General features: G+C 41.4%; 2 protein-coding genes across 3 annotated transcripts in view; one reads left to right on the top strand and one right to left on the bottom strand.

Annotated features, from left to right (window-relative positions):
* Positions 1–15,370, bottom strand: part of VEZT (vezatin, adherens junctions transmembrane protein) — a 33,881-nt gene extending 18,511 nt beyond the window's left edge. For both annotated transcript variants that reach the window (XM_082240890.1, XM_082240891.1), the window contains exons 1-2: positions 15,210–15,370; positions 2,926–3,060 (exon numbers count right to left, since the gene is read on the bottom strand). In XM_082240890.1, coding sequence (XP_082097016.1) covers positions 2,926–3,060; positions 15,210–15,245 — 171 coding nt within the window. In that variant the 5' untranslated portion in view covers positions 15,246–15,370. The remainder of the gene's footprint in view (positions 1–2,925; positions 3,061–15,209) is intronic.
* Positions 15,371–15,501: 131 nt separating this feature from the next.
* Positions 15,502–22,982, top strand: part of FGD6 (FYVE, RhoGEF and PH domain containing 6) — a 52,992-nt gene continuing 45,511 nt past the window's right edge. Inside the window, exon 1 of the mRNA XM_082240884.1 lies at positions 15,502–15,783. Coding sequence (XP_082097010.1) covers positions 15,771–15,783 — 13 coding nt within the window. The 5' untranslated portion in view covers positions 15,502–15,770. The remainder of the gene's footprint in view (positions 15,784–22,982) is intronic.

The following is a 22,982-nucleotide window of genomic DNA, read 5'->3' as shown; positions in this document are numbered from 1 at the left end:
TGAAATACATGCCTGCAAGGTTCAGGCATCTGCAGGTGAGGACAGAAGAAACAGTATACAACCTTCTGACTGCCAATTCTCCCTCCACATGCCTCCCCCAGGTCATCTCCGCCTCACCTTCGCAGAGACAAACAGGACTTCTAGTCTCTGAGCCCAGCTGGGGAGGGGTGGGGAAACAGTTGAAAAACTGGCCATTATGCATTTGTAGGGTAAAATTAGATCTGGATGGAGAGTTGAACAGCCCACCAAGGACTTCTGCATTAGCATACTTACTGTAGGAAACATGGGATAGGGAACATAATGTATAGTTCTGCCGTTAGTACAATGCTGACAATGAATCAGTGTTCTTCAGCAGATTTACTGCAGAGTGGTAGAAAAATCTCAGAAGCAGAAGTAAAAGAACTAAAATAGACACTAAGAACTTTTATTTTTGGTCTCATTGTGGACTCATTATGTTGGACTCATTGACCTGGTTTGTAAGACATGTTAAACCATAGTTTTAAATAAATGATGGATTAATGCAGCCCTCCAGATCTTGCTGGACCACTTCCACCATCTCTGACCACTAAGTTTGCTGGCTGGGGCTGATGGGAGTCCAGCAACACCTGGAGGGCCACAGGTTCCCTATCCCTGGCTTAGTGTGAATGAGCTGCATGTTGGTGCATGCTGTTGAAATTGCAAGTGTTTCACCCTTAGTCCTGCTGCAGCTATACCTAGGAGGTTTGCTACGATTTACTGTTTGGGGAAAACAAACCACCAGCCTGGCTTTGGACATAATGGCAAGGCAAACTATGGATTGTTTCCTACACAGCATGGCAGCAAAGCACCTGCAATTTCATGCTGCTCAATCCCATTGAACTATTTTTAACAATTTTAATTATGGTTTACTGTGACGTGAACAAGGCCATTGGCTATTAACAATTCTATTGCATCATGCCATGACCATAGCTGAATAAAAACACCATGTTTTTCAGAATATGATCATCAAATTTTGCCAACTGGTTTTTCATTTCCTTCCCCTTTGGGACAGTAGAAAAGCCTCTGGCCTGCAGAGTCATAGCCAAGGAAGTCTGCAGAAAAGTCCCTTCCTCCATGATTTCGTTTAGCATATAGATGGATAATGGCCATTAAAAGAACTCGCCGTTATCAAGAACAGACAGGCAGAAATAACTGGGCCAAGCATGCTCCAGCTAGGTGCTGAAGATGAAGAGATGACATAAAAATGGATGAGTTTCCAGCATGTGACCAGTGCTATCCTTATACAAGTTCACCGTGCTTAGCATACATTGCTAGCAAACAATTAATTACACTGCATTTTTGAAACAAAATGTGCAGCAGCATGCAGGTGTTCTCTTCCCTAGCGGGGTTTATTGTCAAAAGTACAGGAGAAACTGCCTGAAAAATGAACACTGATTACACAGGAAGAACCTTGCACTAAGAAGGTACCTGAATGCTCTGGATGAGGCAGCACCTGCCTGCTCCATCTTTGTCCAAATCGCCAATATGGAGGGCCAATGAGACACAGTGAGAGCTCAGCAGATGATATGGATGAACTGCAAAATGCAGTTCCTCTCTTCCTGTACCCCAAGCCCCTACAAATGAGGCCCCAGCTGACATGGGAAAAGGACCTGAACTTCAGGTTCCATTTTCCATTGATTCCCCCACCACCACCACCCACGCATTTTTCCTTTTCCTTACAATGTCACGCAAGCTACTGATTACTAGTTTTAGAAGTTCTGCCGATATTTTTTTTAACTTTAGCATTCTTAACTAAGGGTGCAGTTCCACACACACACACATACTTAGAATTAAGTTCCATTGGACTCAAACTTACTTCTGAGCAGATATGCATAGGGTTGCATTGTATGGGAGCCAGGAAACTTAAGATTCTCTGAAACCTATGATTTTTTTAGATCTTCATTAAAACACTCACTTCTGAGCAGTCTAGGGTGGATTCCAGGCTTTAATATAACATGTTAAGATTGCTGTGTTTTCTTCTGAACAAAAGCATGCATGACCATATGCATGCTCTACATGCTACTGTACAAGTGACTGATCACTGGCAAATGAGTCCTAGTATGTTCCTTAATCCCCCAGTTAATCAGGAAAAAAGATGCTTCTTCCTCTGCTATAGTGAAACTGGTCAGTGTTCAGCTTTCATTATTATAATTGGATTCTGAGCCAGATCAGAATGAGACATGTTTCTGGAGGGGAAAAGTAATACTGAACAAATTCAACGGTATTTAGGAGATTTATTCAATTAAAAACCTGTGAAATTTGAGTGGTACACATATTATATGAAATCTAATGCAAACTAAAGGAAAAGGTTAAAATAATGGTTTACCATGCTGGGTTAAAGCAAGTTCATCTTGCTTTTTTTAAATCTTCAATATGCAACAGACATTAAGCTATTAACTATAATCCATATGCATTATATCATCCCCCTCTCCTCTAGGCTGCATGATATAAAAGAGCAGTGGGTTGGGGGGGGATTGACAACAGAACACTGTGGATGAATCTGGACTGCTTTTAGGGAACTCAAACTATTTGTATTACAACATTAAATAAGTACAGTAATTAGGACTAAAATAAAGTGATACCATGACTACAGAGTGGGGAGAGCGAGTGTAGGATCTTACTGATGTATGTAAGGGGTGGTGGGGAGAAAACCCTGACCATCACCTGACTCCAGCTGCCTCTTAAAAACAACATCTGGACAACTTGCACAAGGGATGCAAAGGCAGGACTAGCTCTCCACAATAATAAACTGTTAATAATAAACAGTGCACAATAATGCACGGTATTCAATACCACTGAAATGCAGACAAAGGATACACATTATGAAGGGAGCCCATTTTTAAATAGAGGCTGGGATTTTCATTTGATAGATTATGTAGCAGCTGCATTACCAAATTGAGTACTTACGTTCTGAATTGCAACTGTAGCCATGTCTTTTTGCCCCTCTTCGAATGTACATTCTTCCGGCTTTTGTACCAATGGTGAGCATACTTCAAAATCAGTATGTCCTACGTCCTGTAAGTACTGATAAAGTGGCGAATTCTAAAATAAAAAAATTAAAGGTATAATTAATTAATTAATTAGTTTATATGAAGTATTCTGAGTTCAAGATGCATTCATTATTTTTATTTATAGCCCACCCTTCACTGAATAGTCTCAGGGCAGATGTTAAAAATACCACAATTTAAACAATCAAGGTAACTACAAATTATACTGAAATAAGACTAGTATTCTTGTTTTCCTCCAGCCAAAGTCCAACCAAACTTCCTCATGACATGAAAAAATTTAAATAACCTGTTCTGGACCAATTATAAACAGTCTGTTCTACATTATAGTGTGTTAGGGGATTTACTGCTAAGCTTCTAGCTGAGCAAATGTGGTATCATGGAATGTTCACAAACGTTTAAACTACTCAAGGAATGAAGTTGTCAACAGAATACTGGTAGTCGAGTTTCTGCAAGGAAAGAGAAAAGTGTCACACAAGGGCTACTAAAGAGGAGTTATGGGAGGCAGTCTCATAACAAAAAAGGTGAATAGGAAGAAATCCTGGAAAACTGGACAGCTCAGAATCAGGTAAGTCTGACACCAGAGAAGGAGGTTGTTGAAAAAAAGGGGGAAATAACCTGAGGAACAGAAACTTTAGCAACAGTAGCTTGTAAAAACAGATGCCCAAGGAAAGTACAAGATGATAAGATAGAGCATTAAAACTTTAAAGTGGCTGGATGCTTTTTAGGCAGGAAGAAGAAACAGGAGAGATGAGCAGGCTGGGAACCTAGCCAAGAATCATGAGAGGTGAAGGAAGTGAGAGCAAACAATAGGCTGAAAAACCCAAGGGAAAAATACAGTAGGTGGTGAAGGCATAGAGCGCTTTAGGAGGCAACTTAGGGGAACAGGAATGGGAGGGAGCAAAGCTACACATATGGCTTCAGGACAGAAGATTTCATAGGTTATGTGAAGTAAGAAACAGATAAGCAAAGGAGATGTGAACACCGTTGGTAATCAGATCCAGGAGACAAAGGATTGTTAGGTTTAGAGAACAAGACGAGAGCTGAATTTAACATAAGAATTTGAACTAAATAGCCAATTATTTGGCGACAATGTTCTAGTTAGAAATTAAAACAATGTTTATATTAGCACCAAATAGTTGTGTTTCCAGCTACTAAAATGAATCAGACAAATGCTGCTTTGTATTAGTAAGCTTTCACTTTGCTATGGCTACTGTAGTAAGCAAGTAGCTTAAGGTCTTAAGGGAACAGCAAAGGGCCCAACTCCTTTACATATAAGTACAACATTAGGAGCAACAGCTAGGAGGAATCAACTGAACCCAGTCTCCTCCCTGCTGAAGCTATAGTTCAAAGCTCCAACAGCTGAAAGGTCAACTCCTCTAGCCATACCCTACAAGAACGGAAAGAGTCATATACAGCAGTGGGAAATTGGTGGCCTTAATGTGGTTGATCTACAAGCCCATTACCCCTTAACATTGGCTGTGCTGATTCAGGCTGAAGGGAGCTGGAGTCAACATCATCTGGAGGGACACACGTTCCCCACTCCTAGGCTAAGAAGTTTCTTCTCAGCCACAGTTCCTCCACACACCCAGTGATGCTAAGTGCTTTTGAACTCAAGCAATGGCAATCTGGTAAGATGAAACACTACTACAGTCTCCTCAAAATGAAATATTCTTCTCCTTTCAAGGCTGTGTCCTGATTGGAAGGAGGGGGGGTTTCTCTCAGAAAGCACCAACTGCTCAATATGTGCAACTTGAAGCTTTTATCTCTACAGCTTTCAGGTACATACCTAGAATATATGTCTAAAGAACCCTGGAACTAGTCCCTATCTTTCTGCTGAACCTGCCTGTACATGTATAGTGTAGTGGTAAGTGAAGTATTAATAAACACAGTGTATCAGGGTGAATGCTGTAAAGAATATAATTAATAATAATGCACGCCCCAGACCCTTAGCAACTAGTTGGCTAATTTTACTGAAAAGATCTAATGTATTTTTACTGAACTGAACTACATACCACAAAGATTTTAAAAAAATCAAGACAACAAATAGCAAACAGAGAAGTTTCTGAAAGAAACGCCAAAATTTAGAAAGATTTAACTTATCTTTCATCAATTCCCTTGTCATACTATGCATAGCTACCATTGTTTACCTGTTTTAATGAGTGAAATTGAAACTAAGACACAAATTTGAGTACTCATCCAATTCATTACAGTATTTCTAAAATCAAAGCCACACCTCTGTAATTTCTGCTGATGCATTATATAGGAAATGACTAAGACTTTCTCCATTAGTATCTCTCTGGTTTCCTCCTCCCACCCTATGATATCTCCTCTGGATCTAACCTTTTATTAACTCTTAACCACATTAACAGTGGAACTTAAAAACTTCCTTTAGATTAGCAGACAATAATATTCTTGCTTTAAACCACAGCAATTCTAGTATATAATGAACTAGAATATAAACAACAGATGACACTCCCAACAACATCTTGAAACTTCTTTCTCTCTCGAATTTTATCCCTCTCAACTACTAAAGTACAAACTCTGCTAATGCCTAAAACAAAAGTCAGCCAAGTTTATTCTGAGGTGCAGTGATTAGAAGAATAAAAGACTTACAGGCAGTGCATTCCTTGTCTCCTGGAAAATATGATTCCACCTCTTTCTCAGATACACTTCCAGTGCATCTGAGAGAATATTCTCCACCTCCCCATTTCTTTCTACTTGCCTCTCCAGGATGACTGGAGCAGAAAATGAGGAGCATCGGTCAGAAAAACTGCACCTGTGCTCTCACACAGGCGCATTTTCCTAGCATCATCAGAAGCAGCCAGCAGCAACTCACTAAGACTCTGCAATTTCTTCTGTTACTGTATGATAGGAGGAACCGACAATCAGTTGATGGGTTTTAAAAGGCTTTTAGGAAGCTACTGCTTAAAAGAAATAATGCACATCAATATTATATAGAATCCTTTGCAAAGACTTGCCAAGCTACTGAATTTAAATGTCTTAGTCATAGTCCCTTGGCTCATAATCATCTTGGCCTGCTTATCATCTAGCCAATTACTTATAAATTGCATCTTGAATGAGAACAAGACAGGGATTCTAGAAAGGTACATTATTTATAAATATAAAAACTATTTCCCCCTATGTAAAGGTTGTGCTCCTCCTCCCTTCAGATTCTCACATTTTTCAAATGAAAACCTTCTGTCTTCCAAAATTGCCTCACAGCCAGACTCAATGCTATCAAATTAAAGACAAGGCTTTAAGACCATTTAATTTGATGGATTCCAATTTCTTTCTTGATTTTACTCCATATATGATGACGAACAGTACAGTACATGATTCCTTTAGTATTCCAATAGAATAGTCATTCTAATATTTATGCTTTAACCTTTAAATTTGCATTTTCATGTCTAATTGTACACACTGGTTTAAGTTTTGGTTACTGACATTCAGAAGGCTGACATCAAAGTGGAACAAGTATTTGCAAAGAAAAGGGCAACTTGTAAAATAAATAGAAAAAATGTATACAGTATGCTTCTTTTTGGTTAAGCCTATTTAGCCTACTAAAAAGATTTCTGAGCACTGATAGGATTATGTTTCACACCTTAATAGCATTAATCTTTCCCTTGTCCTATACTATTTCAGTTGCATATGGTTTGATGCAGCAGAAGAGTGTATAACACAATTTTCATACTGTGGATCTATAAAAATGGCTACTTTTAACTTTACAACAATTAGTTTATCATAAAAATGTTTCATTGATTCAGTTAAGACAGAAAAGTGTTCATCTTATTGTATGTCATTCAGAAATTTGCTAGCCACCTTAATATGTCAAATAATTAAGGATGATAAAAATTAAGTCTGTCAAAAATTCCCCTGTATTAAAAAAACAACTGCCAAGCTACTCAGCTTCTTTGAGAGCCAGTGTGGCATAGTGGTTAAGAGCGATAGACTCCTAATCTGGTGAACCGGGTTCGCGTCTCCGCTCCTCCACTTGCAGCTGCTGGGTGACCTTGGGCTAGTCACACTTCTTTGAAGTCTCTCAGCCCCACTCACCTCACAGAGTGTTTGTTGTGGGGGAGGAAGGGAAAGGAGAATGTTACCCGCTTTGAGAATCCTTCGGGTAGTGATAAAGCAGGATATCAAATCCAAACTCCTCTTCTTCTCAGAAATTCTGGACTAACCAGTTCATTCCAATTTTGATGACTACTACTACTACTACTAATTTATACGCTGCCCATCTGACTGAGTTGTCCCAGCCACTCTGGGCAGCTTCCAGCAAATTAAAGCATCAAACACAGTAAAATATCAAATATCTAAAACTTCAATTAAATGCCATTAGACCAGAATAAAAATTCTTACAGGCAGTAGAAAATATATGAAGGGGGGGACGGACTTGTCCAATTCCTTCAAAATCAAACTAAGGAGAATGCAAGAGGCTTTCATTAAAAGTTACTAAAATAGTTGTCATAGCAACATAAGGAAAAGTTACAGCTAAGTTATTTGAAAGGCCTTGTCCTCTAACTTTTATATCAAGCTTTAGTATTTCAGAGTAACTTGAATATTAGCCTTTTCTTAATGGAAGCAAACAGTTACTAAGTAAATGAGAAGGCATTCAAAATTATGTCATTAATGTGAACAACAACAACAAAACACACACACAGGAAAATTATTAGGTATCAAAGTTCACACAAAAGAAGTATAAGGATAATGTAAAGTGTTTTGCCAACCATGTTTCATTCTGGTGCCTCAAGCGTCTCAGTTCCATACTGAATGCTTCATATACAATGAATAACATGAAGGAAAATACAGTACAACTGAGTGTTCATAAACAGTGCTTCTAGTAACAGCACAGGCTTCATGAATAAATTACAAAAAAGATGTGGTTACAGTAAGGAAACCCTCTAAAGCTAATGAGAACCTTTCATAAAAGAATTGCACCAGGTCATTAAGACTGCCATTTTTTAAAAAATAAATATTTTATTCAATTTTCACCATAAGAAAGCATACAAAAAACAAAAATACAAAATCACAAAAAACAATACAATACAAAAATACAAACATTAAACACATCAAAAGAAAAACAAAAAAGATAAGAACACATATAATAAAAAAAAACAAAAATTCCCTCTTTCTTAATTTCTCAGCTTCAATTAACTTATTTTCCTGACTTCCTCACGTCTCCCGTTCCTGTATCCCTTTTTAGAAATTAATTCAACAAATTCATATTCTATTAATTTATCTGTTGTTAATCCTAATCTTATATTTTACTTTGTCGCTGAAGCCCCTGCGATTCATTTCAATGTCCTTAACATTCAAAAATTTTACAATATTTCTGCAAATAAATTTTAAATTTCTTCCAATCTTCCTCCACCGTCTCCTCTCCCTGGTCTCGGATCCTGCCAGTCATTTCCACCATCTCCATATAGTCCATTAGTTGCATCTGCCAATCTTCCAAGGTGGGTAGATCTTGTGTTTTCCAATGCTTTGCGATGAGAATTCTTGCTGCTGCAAGACTGCCATTTTTTTTATTCCACTTGCCAGTTTGCTATTGCAATGGATATGTATTTCAAACTTGAAAAGTATGAAACAGCATGAAGTCAACTGAATATATGGGAATAAGTCACATTTAAAATAGAAAATTATTAGATATTGAATTCACTTCACAGTTTGTAATTTTTTTCAGTAACTGCAAGAGCAGTTTGCACTTGCATCTCATCAATAGTTGGGGGCCAGAATTTAGGATCTTACACCAAGGACTCAATTCAGACATTACAGCTCATCTCCGTGGGCTAGAAACTAGGAACATGCTGCAAGCATATGCATCTTCTTTCCTCATACATGCCAATTTCATTCTCCACTTCCTGGTAACTATGGGTTGCTTCTACACTAGGAATTTAGTGAGGAATCACCCTCTTGTTCATTCACATTCTACTGGGAGGAAAGTGAAGAGGTCCACATATTATCATCCACTTATGTGGTGTGTTTTTTTACAATTCTCCATTTTTCTTACACAAAACGTCTGACTTTTTTGAGATAGTTGGAAAAGTATATTGCTTCTTGGCTTTTTGGCGAAGATAAAGTGTGGGGTGTGTGTGGAATGTAATAATCTCCACAGAGATTACACTTCTGTACATTTAAGAGTCATGTTTTTGGCAGTGACATATCAGAGCTGAATACATCACACACATTTACTAACCTTTGCAGTTGATACCATTTTCTAAACATTTAATTTTTAATTGATCTTTTAAAGGTAAAGGTACCCCTGCCCGAACGGGCCAGTCTTGACAGACTCTGGGGTTTGTGCGCCCATCTCACATCTATTGGCCGGGGGCCAGCGCTGTCCGAAGACACTTCCGGGTCACGTGGCCAGCGTGACAACGCTGCTCTGGCGAGCCAGAGCCGCACACGGAACGCCGTTTACCTTCCCGCTGGTAAGCGGTACCTATTTATCTACTTGCCCCCGGGGGTGCTTTCGAACTGCTAGGTGGGCAGGCGCTGGGACCGAGCAGCGGGAGCGCACCCCGCCGCGGGGATTCGAACCGCCGACCTTTCGATCGGCAAGCCCTAGGCGCTGAGGCTTTAGCCCACAGCGCCACCCGCGTCCCATCAATTGATCTTTTAATTCGAACTAAAATGTTTCTCCACCTATATCTTTTTAAAATATTAGAAAATATGCTGAAATGAAAGATTTTTATGGTGAAATTACAAAATAAAACTAATTTTAAAATCTAGGAAAAATCCCTTTCTAGTCTCTGCTATTTTAGCATCTGCCATCACACCCAATTAATACTTCCAATCTTAAAAAAAATTAAAATCTTTTGTTTTTTGGCATTGCATAACTAGCATTGGGCAACTGTGCTTAAATGAATAGGTGCTTCATGGTAATTAATTGATTTTCATGTATTTATTTTTTAAAAGGATTGTTTGGATTCAGTTTTCCAACTTGACACTCATTGGACTTTCTGCTTTTCCACCACAGCCAGTTATGTTATGCCCACTGGTGTAGATGAAACAGAGGAATGAGCATCCAGAAAAAAGCCCAGATAGGGTAGAACGTCAACAGCAATTCCACCAGTAGCAATGATTTATTAGTGCAACAAACCACACATCTTGAAACTGCCACAGTTAAACCTAATCAAAGTTTGTTTCTAAATTAAACATAGATACACATGTAACTTTCCAGAAAATCTGAAGCTACACCAATTTATCTGGAAGGAAGCCTTATGAAAGTCAGTGAGACTTGCAAATTAATGGATTTTATATATATATATATATATATATATATATATATGCAGGTTTTGGTGTCTTCGGGTGTCTTCCCGTGTAAGAGTCGGGGTGTCTGGGCGACGTTTCGGCGAGGTCTCACTCGTCATCTTCAGGCTGGTGCTTTCGGCTTCTTGTTACTGGAACAGAGCAGAATCTGGTGTTTGAGTTCCTATAAATACTGTTGAGGGGTGTGGTGTATAGCCTCCAACGTTCTGGGCAGAGAGGAAGTTCCTAGATTAGTGTGCCTTTTCTTCTTTTGTTCCTTAATTACTTGAGGGATATCTTGAGTGATTTCATGAGTGATATTCTGAATACCACTGGGTGGGTAATTAAGTGTAGATTAGTTGCTAAAGCTTTCGTGTCTTGACCTCTTGAGCTTGTGAAGAGTTTTTCTGAGAAGATGGCTGTGCTGCATTTAGTTGTGCTCTGGCTTGGCTTCGTGTATAGGGGCGAGCTGTGATTTTGTGCCTTGTGCCAGCCAGATCTGTGTAGGGATTGCAGGGGGGTGCAGCATCCGGAGGTGCCACTATAGTTTGGCTACTGGATGGAGTCTGTAATATGTCTGTGGAGAGGGTCTGGGTTTGGGTCTGGTGTGGTTGATTGGTGACGGCGTTCTGTGTGCCTCTGGTTCTGGTGTCGGTTTTTGTGGGGAGGGCTCCATCCAGTAGCCAAACTATAGTGGCACCTCCGGATGCTGCACCCCCCTGCAATCCCTACACAGATCTGGCTGGCACAAGGCACAAAATCACAGCTCGCCCCTATACACGAAGCCAAGCCAGAGCACAACTAAATGCAGCACAGCCATCTTCTCAGAAAAACTCTTCACAAGCTCAAGAGGTCAAGACACGAAAGCTTTAGCAACTAATCTACACTTAATTACCCACCCAGTGGTATTCAGAATATCACTCATGAAATCACTCAAGATATCCCTCAAGTAATTAAGGAACAAAAGAAGAAAAGGCACACTAATCTAGGAACTTCCTCTCTGCCCAGAACGTTGGAGGCTATACACCACACCCCTCAACAGTATTTATAGGAACTCAAACACCAGATTCTGCTCTGTTCCAGTAACAAGAAGCCGAAAGCACCAGCCTGAAGATGACGAGTGAGACCTCGTCGAAACGTCGCCCAGACACCCCGACTCTTACACGGGAAGACACCCGAAGACACCAAAACCTGCATTCCTGTACCCGTGAAAATCTACGAAAGCATATATATACCCAAGATATCCCTCAAGTAATTAAGGAACAAAAGAAGAAAAGGCACACTAATCTAGGAACTTCCTCTCTGCCCAGAACGTTGGAGGCTATACACCACACCCCTCAACAGTATTTATAGGAACTCAAACACCAGACTCTGCTCTGTTCCAGTAACAAGAAGCCGAAAGCACCAGCCTGAAGATGACGAGTGAGACCTCGTCGAAACGTCGCACAGACACCCCGACTCTTACACGGGAAGACACCCGAAGACACCAAAACCTGCATATATATATATATATGCAGGTTTTGGTGTCTTCGGGTGTCTTCCCGTGTAAGAGTCGGGGTGTCTGTGCGACGTTTCGACGAGGTCTCACTCGTCATCTTCAGGCTGGTGCTTTCGGCTTCTTGTTACTGGAAACAAGTAACGAGTTCCAGTAACAAGAAGCCGAAAGCACCAGCCTGAAGATGACGAGTGAGACCTCGTCGAAACGTCGCACAGACACCCCGACTCTTACACGGGAAGACACCCGAAGACACCAAAACCTGCATTCCTATACCCGTGAAAATCTACGAAAGCATATATATATATATATATATATATATATATATATATATATATATATATATAAACTTTTGGATATACTCTCAATTTAAAGAGTGTTTTTAAAACTTTTGAAAACAAGCATGCACCTCATTGAAGTACACTAAAGGCTTTTTTTTTTTACTTCAGTGCTATGTACAGTACATTAGGTCTTTCCCACAAACCACTATCAACCAATGTCTGATCTTAGAAAGCGACATAGCAGTCTAGTACTGCTTGTACTGCACTAGTACAGCATGCAAGTCAACTCTCTGCATCAGATCGTGCAACTTAATTGTGCAATGTATGCATGAATCCCAAAATAATAGAGGGAATAGGTATAATACATAAGGGTCAAATAAATAAATAAAATAATACTCTAGCAAAGATAGAATATGAACTATTCTTTTGCACTTAGATATATCAAACACACTACCAATACAAAAGGATCATGTATGTACTGAGAAACGACAGCATAGAATAACAACTAGCTTGCATGGATACATGGGCATAGCCAAGAGGGTCAGGGGAGGCAGCTGCCCCCCACCATCAAGTAAAACAATAGAAATACTTAACTAACTGGTTTTCCAACTGAAGTTTCCCCCCTTCCATTAACCTTGTCTAATATCGCTTCTGAAAATGATTACACTTAGTAAACACTTTAATTTAATTATGACTGCAAAAAATGAACCAACTGAAAGAGAATAAATTAGCATGGCTTATTATAATGAGCTTAATAGGCCTGTTAGCAGTCTCTTTGAACATGTAAAAGAACTTCTGTTCAGGATTTTGCAGGGACAACTAGCTCCTGGACATCTGCTATTTGTTTGGGAAGGGGGTCAAGGAAGCAGTTTGATAGGTTGGAACACAGTTAATGACAAAATAGTGAAGAGTTTTTGTAGCTAGCTAACAAGGAAGAGGAAAATCTCAAGACCACTGGGTGACTGGACGTTTCGCTGATCCCCAAGCTCACCATGTATGTTTCTAAGTAAACAGTTTCCAAAGTTCATATTAGGCAATACCTTTATTGGGCCAACTAAAATATAGCAGAAAAACCCAAATAGCACAAAATTACACACACACACACACACACACACACACACACACACTTTTAGTGGTCTCTCCTTATAAGGAAGATGTCCATTTCAAAGCATACTCCAAAAACTTCTTGTTCAGTGCAGCTTCAAGAGGTAAATACTATTTATCCATTACAATTAAACCACAAGGATTTCTAATGTTAGAAACCTCATACACGAAAAACACATGCTACAGTATATGCCTATGATGCTGATGAAAGTGTACAAACGTGCTTTCTTTTATACATTTCAAGAAGCTGGATTCATTTTTTAATTATTATTACAGTTTACTAATCTAACCAATATTATTGAAATAGACAACAGCATTTGCATTGTGCCAGGTCTGCCACAAAAAGGGGAATTAGATCCTACTAGAAGGAATGTAAATCTATAAATAAGTTGGCAGTGGTGGGGGAAACAAAGATGCTTTGCAGAAAGTGAGATCTATGACCTTTGGATGGGGTGTTTCTTTCTTCCAAAAAAGCCCTTATACTTTAATACTAACACATTGTCTTTAATCAGAAAGAGTACATCTCCACTAGGACTTTGTGTTAACAAATGGAGGGTCAGTGGTCAGAATTTACTCTGCTATGCCCTTTCCCTCACTGATAGTTCTTGCCTTTATTAAAAGGATCCTCTATTCCTTTGACTGGTAGAGGGGGCCACCACACTGAATTATAATCTCAAATATTACTGGTGCTTTTTGGCATGCCATATTAATTGGTCCCCATTGCTGCAGAGGCTTTGAGATCCAGCAAGGTTAAGCCCCACAAGGTGGTGATATGACCATGACAAGAGAACTAAAGGAAGTTCCTCCACTCTAAGACCACCACCATCCAATTCAATGCAAAAAACCAAGTCCAGAGTGTGTCCTGCAGCATGGATAGGAGTCAGAAGTTACTTGGTACAGACTCAAGGTTGGCATGGCAGACATGAAATCCTGATCCACTCCTGACAGCGAAGCCTCAGCATGAATGCCAACCCTAAGACCACCCCTGCTAGTTCAGGAAGGGAGACTGTTGAGCATCAGGGTGGGTGGTACGTCAGTAGAATCCCTATTCTGCCCCAGCCACCTAACTTCAGATATGCACACTTGAACCCAGTGGGCTGCTGGAGAGGACATCTGGTCAGGGAGATGCAATCAGGACAGACCCCTAGATCTTGCCTGCTACCGTACACAGGTTTAAGGTGCCAGTTGGCCATTACGTTATATATCTGAGTTACTAACATTGGCTGTACAGAGAAACCCGGTGGGGCAAAGTTGAGACAGATTAACCCCACTCCCAGCTTCATCCAGCCAGTTCTCTGCAATAAAATCCACGTCAGCATGTGCATCTAGGATAGCTGTCATTTGAACCATTCCCCAGCTTGCCATTGAGCAGCAGCATTTACAAACGGGGCGGGGGGCTGTTACCAAAACTAACCAGGCTATTTGAATTGGGGGAATCTATGGGGGCAACCAGAACCCTGTTGTGGTGCCCCCTCCATCTGCCTCGACAACTCTGACTGATGGGTGCTCCTTGGACAAAAAGGCTATTGAGCTGAAATGGCAAAGAGAACCACGGTCTGGGGGGCAGACGGTGCCTTCATCCTCCCACAAAAGCAGGCGTCGATCTTAGGCACCCTCACCTGGGAGCAAGTGCCACTGAGTGGCTGGTGAAACCCAGCCAGATGGGCGGGGTATAAATAATAAATTATTATTATTGTTGTTGAACTCTACTGGAACTGGCTCCAGGCTGGCAGGCACGGATGGGATTGTGGCGAGATGGCCAGCCCCTTTTGTCTGAGCTGCTGCCCTCCAAGTGCCGCGACTGGGGCTTAAAGGCGACCCTCCCTCCCTCTCAGGGGGGCGGTTTCAAAGACCAGCACCACCTCAGAACCTCCTGGCCCCTCTGTGGCAGCCCCCGCTCCCAGCAGAAGGCCCCGCGAGGTACCCCCACCCACCCCCAACGTCCACGCACGGGGCCGCCCCACCCCGCCCCGCCGCGAAGGACCCGGGGCGCCGGCTCCTCCGCCTGCGGCCTCCTCAGAAACACCCCCAGATAGGCCGCGCTTTCGCTACCTCAAACACCACTTCGTCGTCGAACTCCGGTGTCATCCTTCTCCGCCATCCGTGCTTCTACCCTCCAGGCACGACGGGAAACCGAGTCCGCCGAGCCCGGGCGGTATATAATCTCCCCGTACGGCCCAACCGCCGGCGTAAGAAAACTACGACTCCCAGCAGCCACCGCGAAGGACGGAGGGGGCGGGGTTGAGAAAGGCAGGCTCCGCTGATTGGAAGCTTATCTTGGAACAGAGATTTTTTTTTTTGTTCTGCTTTTTAAGCCTGCACTGGCGGCTCTCGGCCTCTAGGGGGCTTTCGTGTTGTAGCTGTGGGAGAAGCCTATACGGAGAGTTGGTGGCTGTCGGGGCTCGTTTCGGTGCGAGTCGCTCTCGCTTCTCCTGGACGGGGATGTTCCGCGGGAGCCGGGGGAACGAGCCGCATTTTTCGGCAGCCGCCGAGACGGAGCAGAGGCCTGTTTTCCTCTCAGCAGACTCCAGAGGAGCTGCTATGTCTTAAGAAAAGGACGCCGGGTTAAGGGGCAGACAGCAGCGGCAGAGAGGCGCGTGGGAAGGAGGCACCATGAGTTCAGCCGGTGAGTTTCTCGACGGGATGAGCGGAGGAAAGTTGCGGAGAAGTTTCTCTTCATCCGGCGAAGCCAGCTGCGACCGGTCAAGGTGCAGGAAAGACAAGGGGGGGGAAACACACACACACACAGCAGACACCTCGGGGCTGCTCAGCCAGACGCGGCTGGATACAGACAATGCAAGGAAACTCCCTTTGCCCCCTCTCGCCTCCACTCATTCTCTGCTTCCATTTAAAGGCTTGGCTGGGGGTCGTCTTCTGGGAAACTTCCTCCAGGCTGGAAGCCGAGCTGTCCTTGTTCACAGCCCCCCACCCCCACCCCGCTGTCCCGTTGTCTTTTGTGTCATGTCCCTTCCCCCCTTAGTTGGAGTGGGAGAAGAGCACTTGCTGGGAAGTTGCTATAGCTCTACTTGAGCCCCTCCCCCGGTTTCTCCCAAGCCCCTCATCAGTTTTTGGCGACCCCCCCCTTCACGAAACAACGGGGTCCCTTCAGAGAGCTTTCCATTCCGAAATACTCGTCTTGAGGTCTGTACCCTGAGAGAAGTGCATGATCTGGTGCTCTTATTTTTTGGGATTATAACTGCTTTTCCGGTAGTGTCCTGTGAAGTCCGTCTTTGTTTTCTCGTGATTCTAACTACTGGGAGGAAATTAAAAAGCACCAGTTTCCTGCTTGGTATGGTTGGACTCTATCCTCCTTATTTTGTGCCTGCAGATACTCAAGGAAATGATTCATCTTCATTTTTCCCCTCTCTCCCACCCATCCTTCTTTTTTGGGTGGGTGGGTGTCTTTGTTAGAACCACGAGGTGGTACCCAAAAGAGAAAGATATTCAGCAGAAAACTTAATCCCTCCCCAAAGGACACTTACTGGTTTAATGGGGAAAGGAGGTGTCTCTTGTACTTTTCTACACCTAGAAACTCTGCTAGGTGTAGTTGGCCATTGCGTGAGGTACATAGACAGGTCAGGTGACTTTTATTGTGTTGAATGAACATGTGGCAAGCTTTCAAGTTAAATAGAACTCATAATAACCCATAACTTGTTGAGTGCATTTCTGATACCCTGTGTCGTCTTGTGGTTTTAAATTGATTCAGTTACTAACATTGTGGAGAAGCGATCTGTATGGCTTCAGGCCTAGAGCTCCCACTTTATAAACAAATAGTCCTAGGAAGATAGTCTTTTAGTAAACTTTCTTTCAGTTTTTGCTGTGGTGAACAAAAAAGTTGACCCTAGCTACCCCTTGATGATTCAGAAAACAAAGGCATATTTTATTTTATGCCATGACCCCAATTAAGGAAAACAAAGTCAGCTTTGTTTAAAATTATAAAACTGTGGGGAGCTCATGTCTGAATGGTTTGCAGGCATTGGTACTGTACTGTGTTTTAAAATGGTTTAATTCGTTTGTGTGCATGCATCTGTGGAAACAGGCAATTGGAATTTTTGTGCTGGTGCATGAGGATGCTTCTTAACCATAATGGAATCCTATGAATATCTGCTCAGAATTAAATTCCATTGTATTTAATGGGGCTTGTAGAACAGTTCTTACTAGGCAGATACACCAGTGTGTTTCCTGTGAAAGTTAATCTGTATCCATGGGCGTAGCCAAGGTGGGGGGCAGAGAGGGGCAGCTACCCCCCTAAATCAATAAAAAATGCATAACTATCTGAGGTTCTGCCCCCCCTAACAGAAAGGTCTGCTCCTCCCCCAAAATCCTGGCTACACCCATGGCTGCATCCTAACTCTCTGGTCTGGGTGGGGTCAGGAAGCAGTGTAAACCTTCACTGTCTGCCCTTGTATTCATTCCTTTTGGGGTGAGTATACTAACATCCTTCCAGTAGCACCTTAGAGACCAACTAAGTTTGTTATTGGTATGAGCTTTCGTGCGCATGCACACTTCTATTTAGTTTCGACTACGGCAGACCAACACGACTACCTAGCTGTAACTATACTAACATCTGCAGTTTTGGTAGTGTAAGGTACCTGTGGATGGAGCTGGTAAATATGCAATGTATCTGTTTCTCCCTTACTCCACCCATTCCCTACTCTTGACACACCCCTTTTTCTTAGTGTAACCTGGGCTGTCTTAACTTGCACCGGCAGTAAGCAGGCCTTTCCTCACTTGGAGTAGATAACTCCTAGATAAATAATTTACTTAAGATTCACCACATCCTAACCGCTCCCAGTAGGGGTGGGGGTAGGATTGCACCTGGGTTTTGGAGTGCATGATTACTCTCAGTTAATTGTGTATAGAATTGCAGTCTTCAAGTGTAATCATATATAGGCTTACTTGGAAATAAATCTAATTGACCTCAATAGAGCTTGTGTCTGAGAAGCCATGTGTGCGCAGGAAACATTCTCATCCTGATAACTTCATTGATAACCTTGTTTAGTCAAGTTTTGTGTGGCACTTGGCAAAATTACCAGTAATTTGTATCCTTATCATAAATATGTTTGCCTGGAAGTAAGCTGTAGCTAAATAGACTGTGTATGGTTTCTTTGTGACATAGCCAAGCAATGGAGCTTGAGGTCAGCTGTTCAGATCTAGACACTCTTTGTTCTCACTTTATAGGAATCATTGTAAATGTGTAAAATTAATCCATAATATATTTATTCATCTTTAATATTCCAGAAGGCTCTGTTTCTGCTATAGCAGACAGCTACCTCTCCACAATAGCATGGTTACTATAGCCTTCATGGCTGCTCCTACACCAGCTTCCCCCAGACTGGTGCCTCCAGATGTTGTTGAACTCCCATCAGCCCCAACGAGCATGGCCAATGGTGACCATGGTCATTATTGGGGATAATGCAAACTACAGTCCATAATTTCTGAAAGGCTTGGGGAAGAGCGTCCTACACCAACCTGGGAGCATTTATATCTTCTGCCCAGGTGCTAGAGTGTTTGTGGTGTGTATTAAGTTCATCCAACCTACAAAAGCAACGGATAAACTCCAGGAATGACATGGAAACAACAGCAGAGCTTGCAGCAGCCATGATACTCTGGATGACATGGAAAGTGACCAAGGTGTACTGGTGTTTAGTTTGTGAATCGTTCTTCAGATCCAGTGCTGAATTTTCATTGACCCATAATGGCTTGCTACTAGGTCTCTACAGCAGTGGAGCACACATGAACACATGACTAGGTATTCTTATCTGTTGCCCTTTTCGTGACACACAGTTTTATTATCTGAGTGAGGTCTGGACTTTGTAGACTGTCATTGGGGTTTTCTAACACACAGCAAAATTCTTGTGTTTCAGGGGTAGAGTGAGCTGTAGGAAAGTAGAATTCTAAGCTTAAGTCTTTGTTTGGAGAATTGTCCTCTTGTGTAAAAATCAATCTTAAATACACATGTTTTACTATAGCAATCAATATTTATAAGAGCATTATTTTGTTTATGTGGCATTACCAGAATTATTAATGCTAATTCCACTGATATTTATTTCCTTTTCAAGAGTATACTCCCATCTTAATCAAGATCATACAAGTTTAGTCACATATGTTAATCATGGAAGGCATTAATTAGGCTTTTATTTGAACTGATCAACATCATGGAAGGCATTAATTAGGCTTTTATTTGAACTGATCAACATCAGTGCTTGGCATTCCCTAACCTTTTTTCACCTTTAAATGAGAAGTTATTGTATTTCTGGGTATTTTTCAGGGAAGGGTGAGTGTTTGTGAAACAGAGGTACATTATTCATGTTTTTGTTTGCCCATTCTCTAGGTTAATAGCTGCTTTATGCCTCCATGAGCAGCATAAATAAGAACACTCTTCATTGAATGGAAAGCGGCAGATAAATCATCCTTATCAGCTCCTTTCATGGAAGTATCAGAAAACAGATATAAGGCATAATGGATACTTACGATGTTTCCTTAATGGGAAGGATTCCATTCCTGATTGCGGTCTATGGTCAAATGTAGACATATTTCAGCTTGTCCCATGGTTGCTCGTCAGATGTCTGTGGAAGCATTTTGGAGTAATGCCTTAAACCTATTAAGTCTCTGCACTACCTAGCTGTCTTTGCAATTTTATTAATTGGCACATCATTGAGAGCAGAATTATTTTAATGTTTGCATTTTAATTATTTGGCAATTTATTGTTTATGTTACCAAAGCTGTAGTAGTGCACATGTAACTGACTTGGATAATTTTCTGTTGTTTAGCAGTTACTTTAGGACACCCACCATATTTTTTTGTTCATACTTTGCTAATTGCACTGTTTTCTCAATTAGATCTCGTTCCAAGATCAAAATGGCTCATAATCTTGGAGGTGTATTCCTAGTGCTAAAATTAAGTTAATAATTAGAAAATGGTAGTGGGACAGTGACTAATCAAGATGAAAAGGTTTCTGGAAGCAAACAGCATTTACTTTTAAGTATTAAATAATTAGACAGAGAGTTGAATCAATAAATGTTTCAGTATTTGAACCTTTAGGGTTATATTCAACATAGCACTCTGTGAATGTTCTGCAGCACAAGGATTTCTGCTTGTGCAATGGAATGTTATCCACCTCTCAGTGCATGCCCCAGAAATCTGTTCGGCAGATCCCTCCAACTCTCTGGAGCCAGATTTGGGGAGGACACAGGGTATGCACAGGAGGCAGGGGGGGGGGAAGTCCTGCTGCTCAAATGCTTCCATTGATGGGACAAATCCACAGGTTTTTGTTTTTGTAATTGTGATGCAGCCAAAGTTTGTAACTATCTGGTTCAGAACAAAAATTTATTCTGCTTGCAATGCTTGGATTTATAATGGATCTGGCGTTTTACATTTTAGAATGTAAAACGAGATTTGGCACATGTGTTTTGAAAGTGTTTGGCAAGCAACTAGGCAAAAATGAGGACATTTTTAGAGGCCCTTTAAAATCAAGCAATATGACAAGAGGCATTCGTGCACATGTGCCATTGTTACCAGTTGGGAGAGAATTTGTGTGGAAACTGAGGTTTGCCCAATAGTTCTCCAATAAATATTGTAAATGCCAACAGGTTCCAAACTGAATTGAAGGGAGTTTCCTATTACCAGAAATAATTTGGGAATGAAGGACAACAGTGTTACCCGATTACAAAATTGCACTTAGTGAAGTGGATTGTGAAATAAGCAGCAAAATGTATTGCACTCCACATTTTGTGGTAGTGTTACAAAGCTGGTAAAAACATCTCAATAACCTAGCACAGAAATACTGGTGATATCTTAACCACAAAGAGATGGGAATGGACTCTCCATCCCTCACCTACATTAACTCCCCACCCCTTTCATTCCACCTACACTTGTAACCATGGTGCGGCTGTTGCATCTGCACAGATGAATGTTAACCAGGGTTTGCAGGGCTAATCTGGGTTACAGCTAACTAAATGTAACATTGCACCATGAGCAACTGGCATAGCAAGAGAAGGAACATGTGAAGCCAGGGCCTGCTCCTTAAAATTAAAATGAATTGATCAGCAGTGTTATGTTTCCATTGATCTGTTGGAAATGTTTTTGAAACCTTCTAAAGCCTGTCTATTGAATCAGAGACAGAAGCTTTGGTGATGCTTGAGAGAAGGTTAAAAGGGTTCCACAGTGTAAAAAAGCCAGCTAATCCTTGCATGTACATGTTAACTCTGTAGGTACCTAAGACTGATAATTCTGAGTTGCCAGTTTCTTTTCAGAGCAGTGTTAGAATGATGTGGACTATTGTTAGCTTTGGGTTTAGTTTAACAATGCATTTTCCAGGATTTGTGATGGTTGGCTTGGGGAGATGCTCAAACAAGGTTTTTTCCTTGCAACTGGATTTGTTTGCATTTTGGGGGTAGCAAAGAGTAGCTTTAACAGTGGAGTAGTCTGAATGAGCCAGTGGAGTTTTCCTAGCAGCTAGACCACTCTGGTAAATATGTCTGCTCTTGAATGAGAGAATTTAAATCTTGAAGAAGGTCATAAAATAGATCTCATAAGTAACATGCACATTATTGGCAAACACTCAGTAGGCTTTCATCTCCTGCATTTCCCCCACTTGATATGTCAAGAGTCCTAGAGTGTGTAGTGGATGTGGTTACATAGAAGCTAAATTTGGCTACATGACTGAATATTTGTTTAGGTATACAGTGGTACCTCGGTTTAAGTACGTAATTTGTTCCGGAGGTCCGTACTTAACCTGAAACTGTTCTTAACCTGAAGTACCACTTTAGCTAATGGGGCCTCCTGCTGCTGCCGCGCCGCCAGAGCACAATTTCTGTTCTCATCCTGAAGCAAAGTTCTTAACCCGAGGTACTATTTCTGGGTTAGCGGAATCTATAACCTGAAGCGTATGTAACCTGAACTGTATGTAACCCGAGGTACCACTGTATAGCCTTTAGTGAAGGTTAAAGTCAAGGTATGAATTAATAGAATCCCATTTATAAACTTGAGTTAGGATGGTTTAGGGCTGGAGAAGTTAGAATATCGAATGTTGGCAGGGCTTCCTCCCACTATGTCAGCTTTGCAGCAGAACCAGTTGAACATCTTAATACCTCATTTTGTAACAGTGTGGCGGTGTAGCTACTGTCCCTGCATATCTGATTGCTGACATAGCAAGTCTAGAAATTAGGCTTTGTGCTTGCTCAATTAATTTGCCAGATATAGTGATTTAGGGACTTGGGATGAGCACTATGATGAAAAAATGTTGGAAGGCTTGTTTGTTTCTTTGGTTGACAAAAATGTATCAGGATGAGGATCACATCCCCCCCCCCAAAGCATATTCAGCAAATATCAGATTAATATGCATTTTTTGCTGTGAAATATATGCTCATGTGGCCTTATGTTCTGCGAGCGTAAATGTTCAGGTGCAGGTCCATAAAAAGTGGTGATGTCATTTTAAAAGCTACAACGATCTCTGATCTTGTGTGTGTTTTCTTGAAATTAAGTCCCACTAAACTCAAGGGACTTGCTCTCAAGTATGTGCGCATAGGATTGCAGCCTTAGGCACATTTGCAAGTGATGTCTACTGAACTTAATGTCCTGTCTTCTATGTAAACATGCATAGGATTTGACTGTACATCTATTGTACCAAACTGAAGAGACCACCAAGTAAACATCTTTATGATCAGGCTGGAAGTTTGAGACTATGCCTTGGAAGAAATATAGTTGTGGTGATGCAGTTGCAAAACAAAGGCCTAATTTTGAGCTCTTAATCTGAATGCACTAAACTGCAGTTTTTATTCTGTTTTCGAAAACCAGGAACTCTTATAGTACAACAGATGAGGG

Source organism: Podarcis vaucheri (assembly GCF_965113315.1).
Source record: "Podarcis vaucheri genome assembly, chromosome: 10".
Classification (NCBI taxonomy): Eukaryota; Metazoa; Chordata; class Lepidosauria; order Squamata; family Lacertidae; genus Podarcis; species Podarcis vaucheri.
The sequence above is the reverse complement of the archived record's forward strand: the minus strand, read 5'-3'. Positions and strand labels throughout refer to the sequence as shown.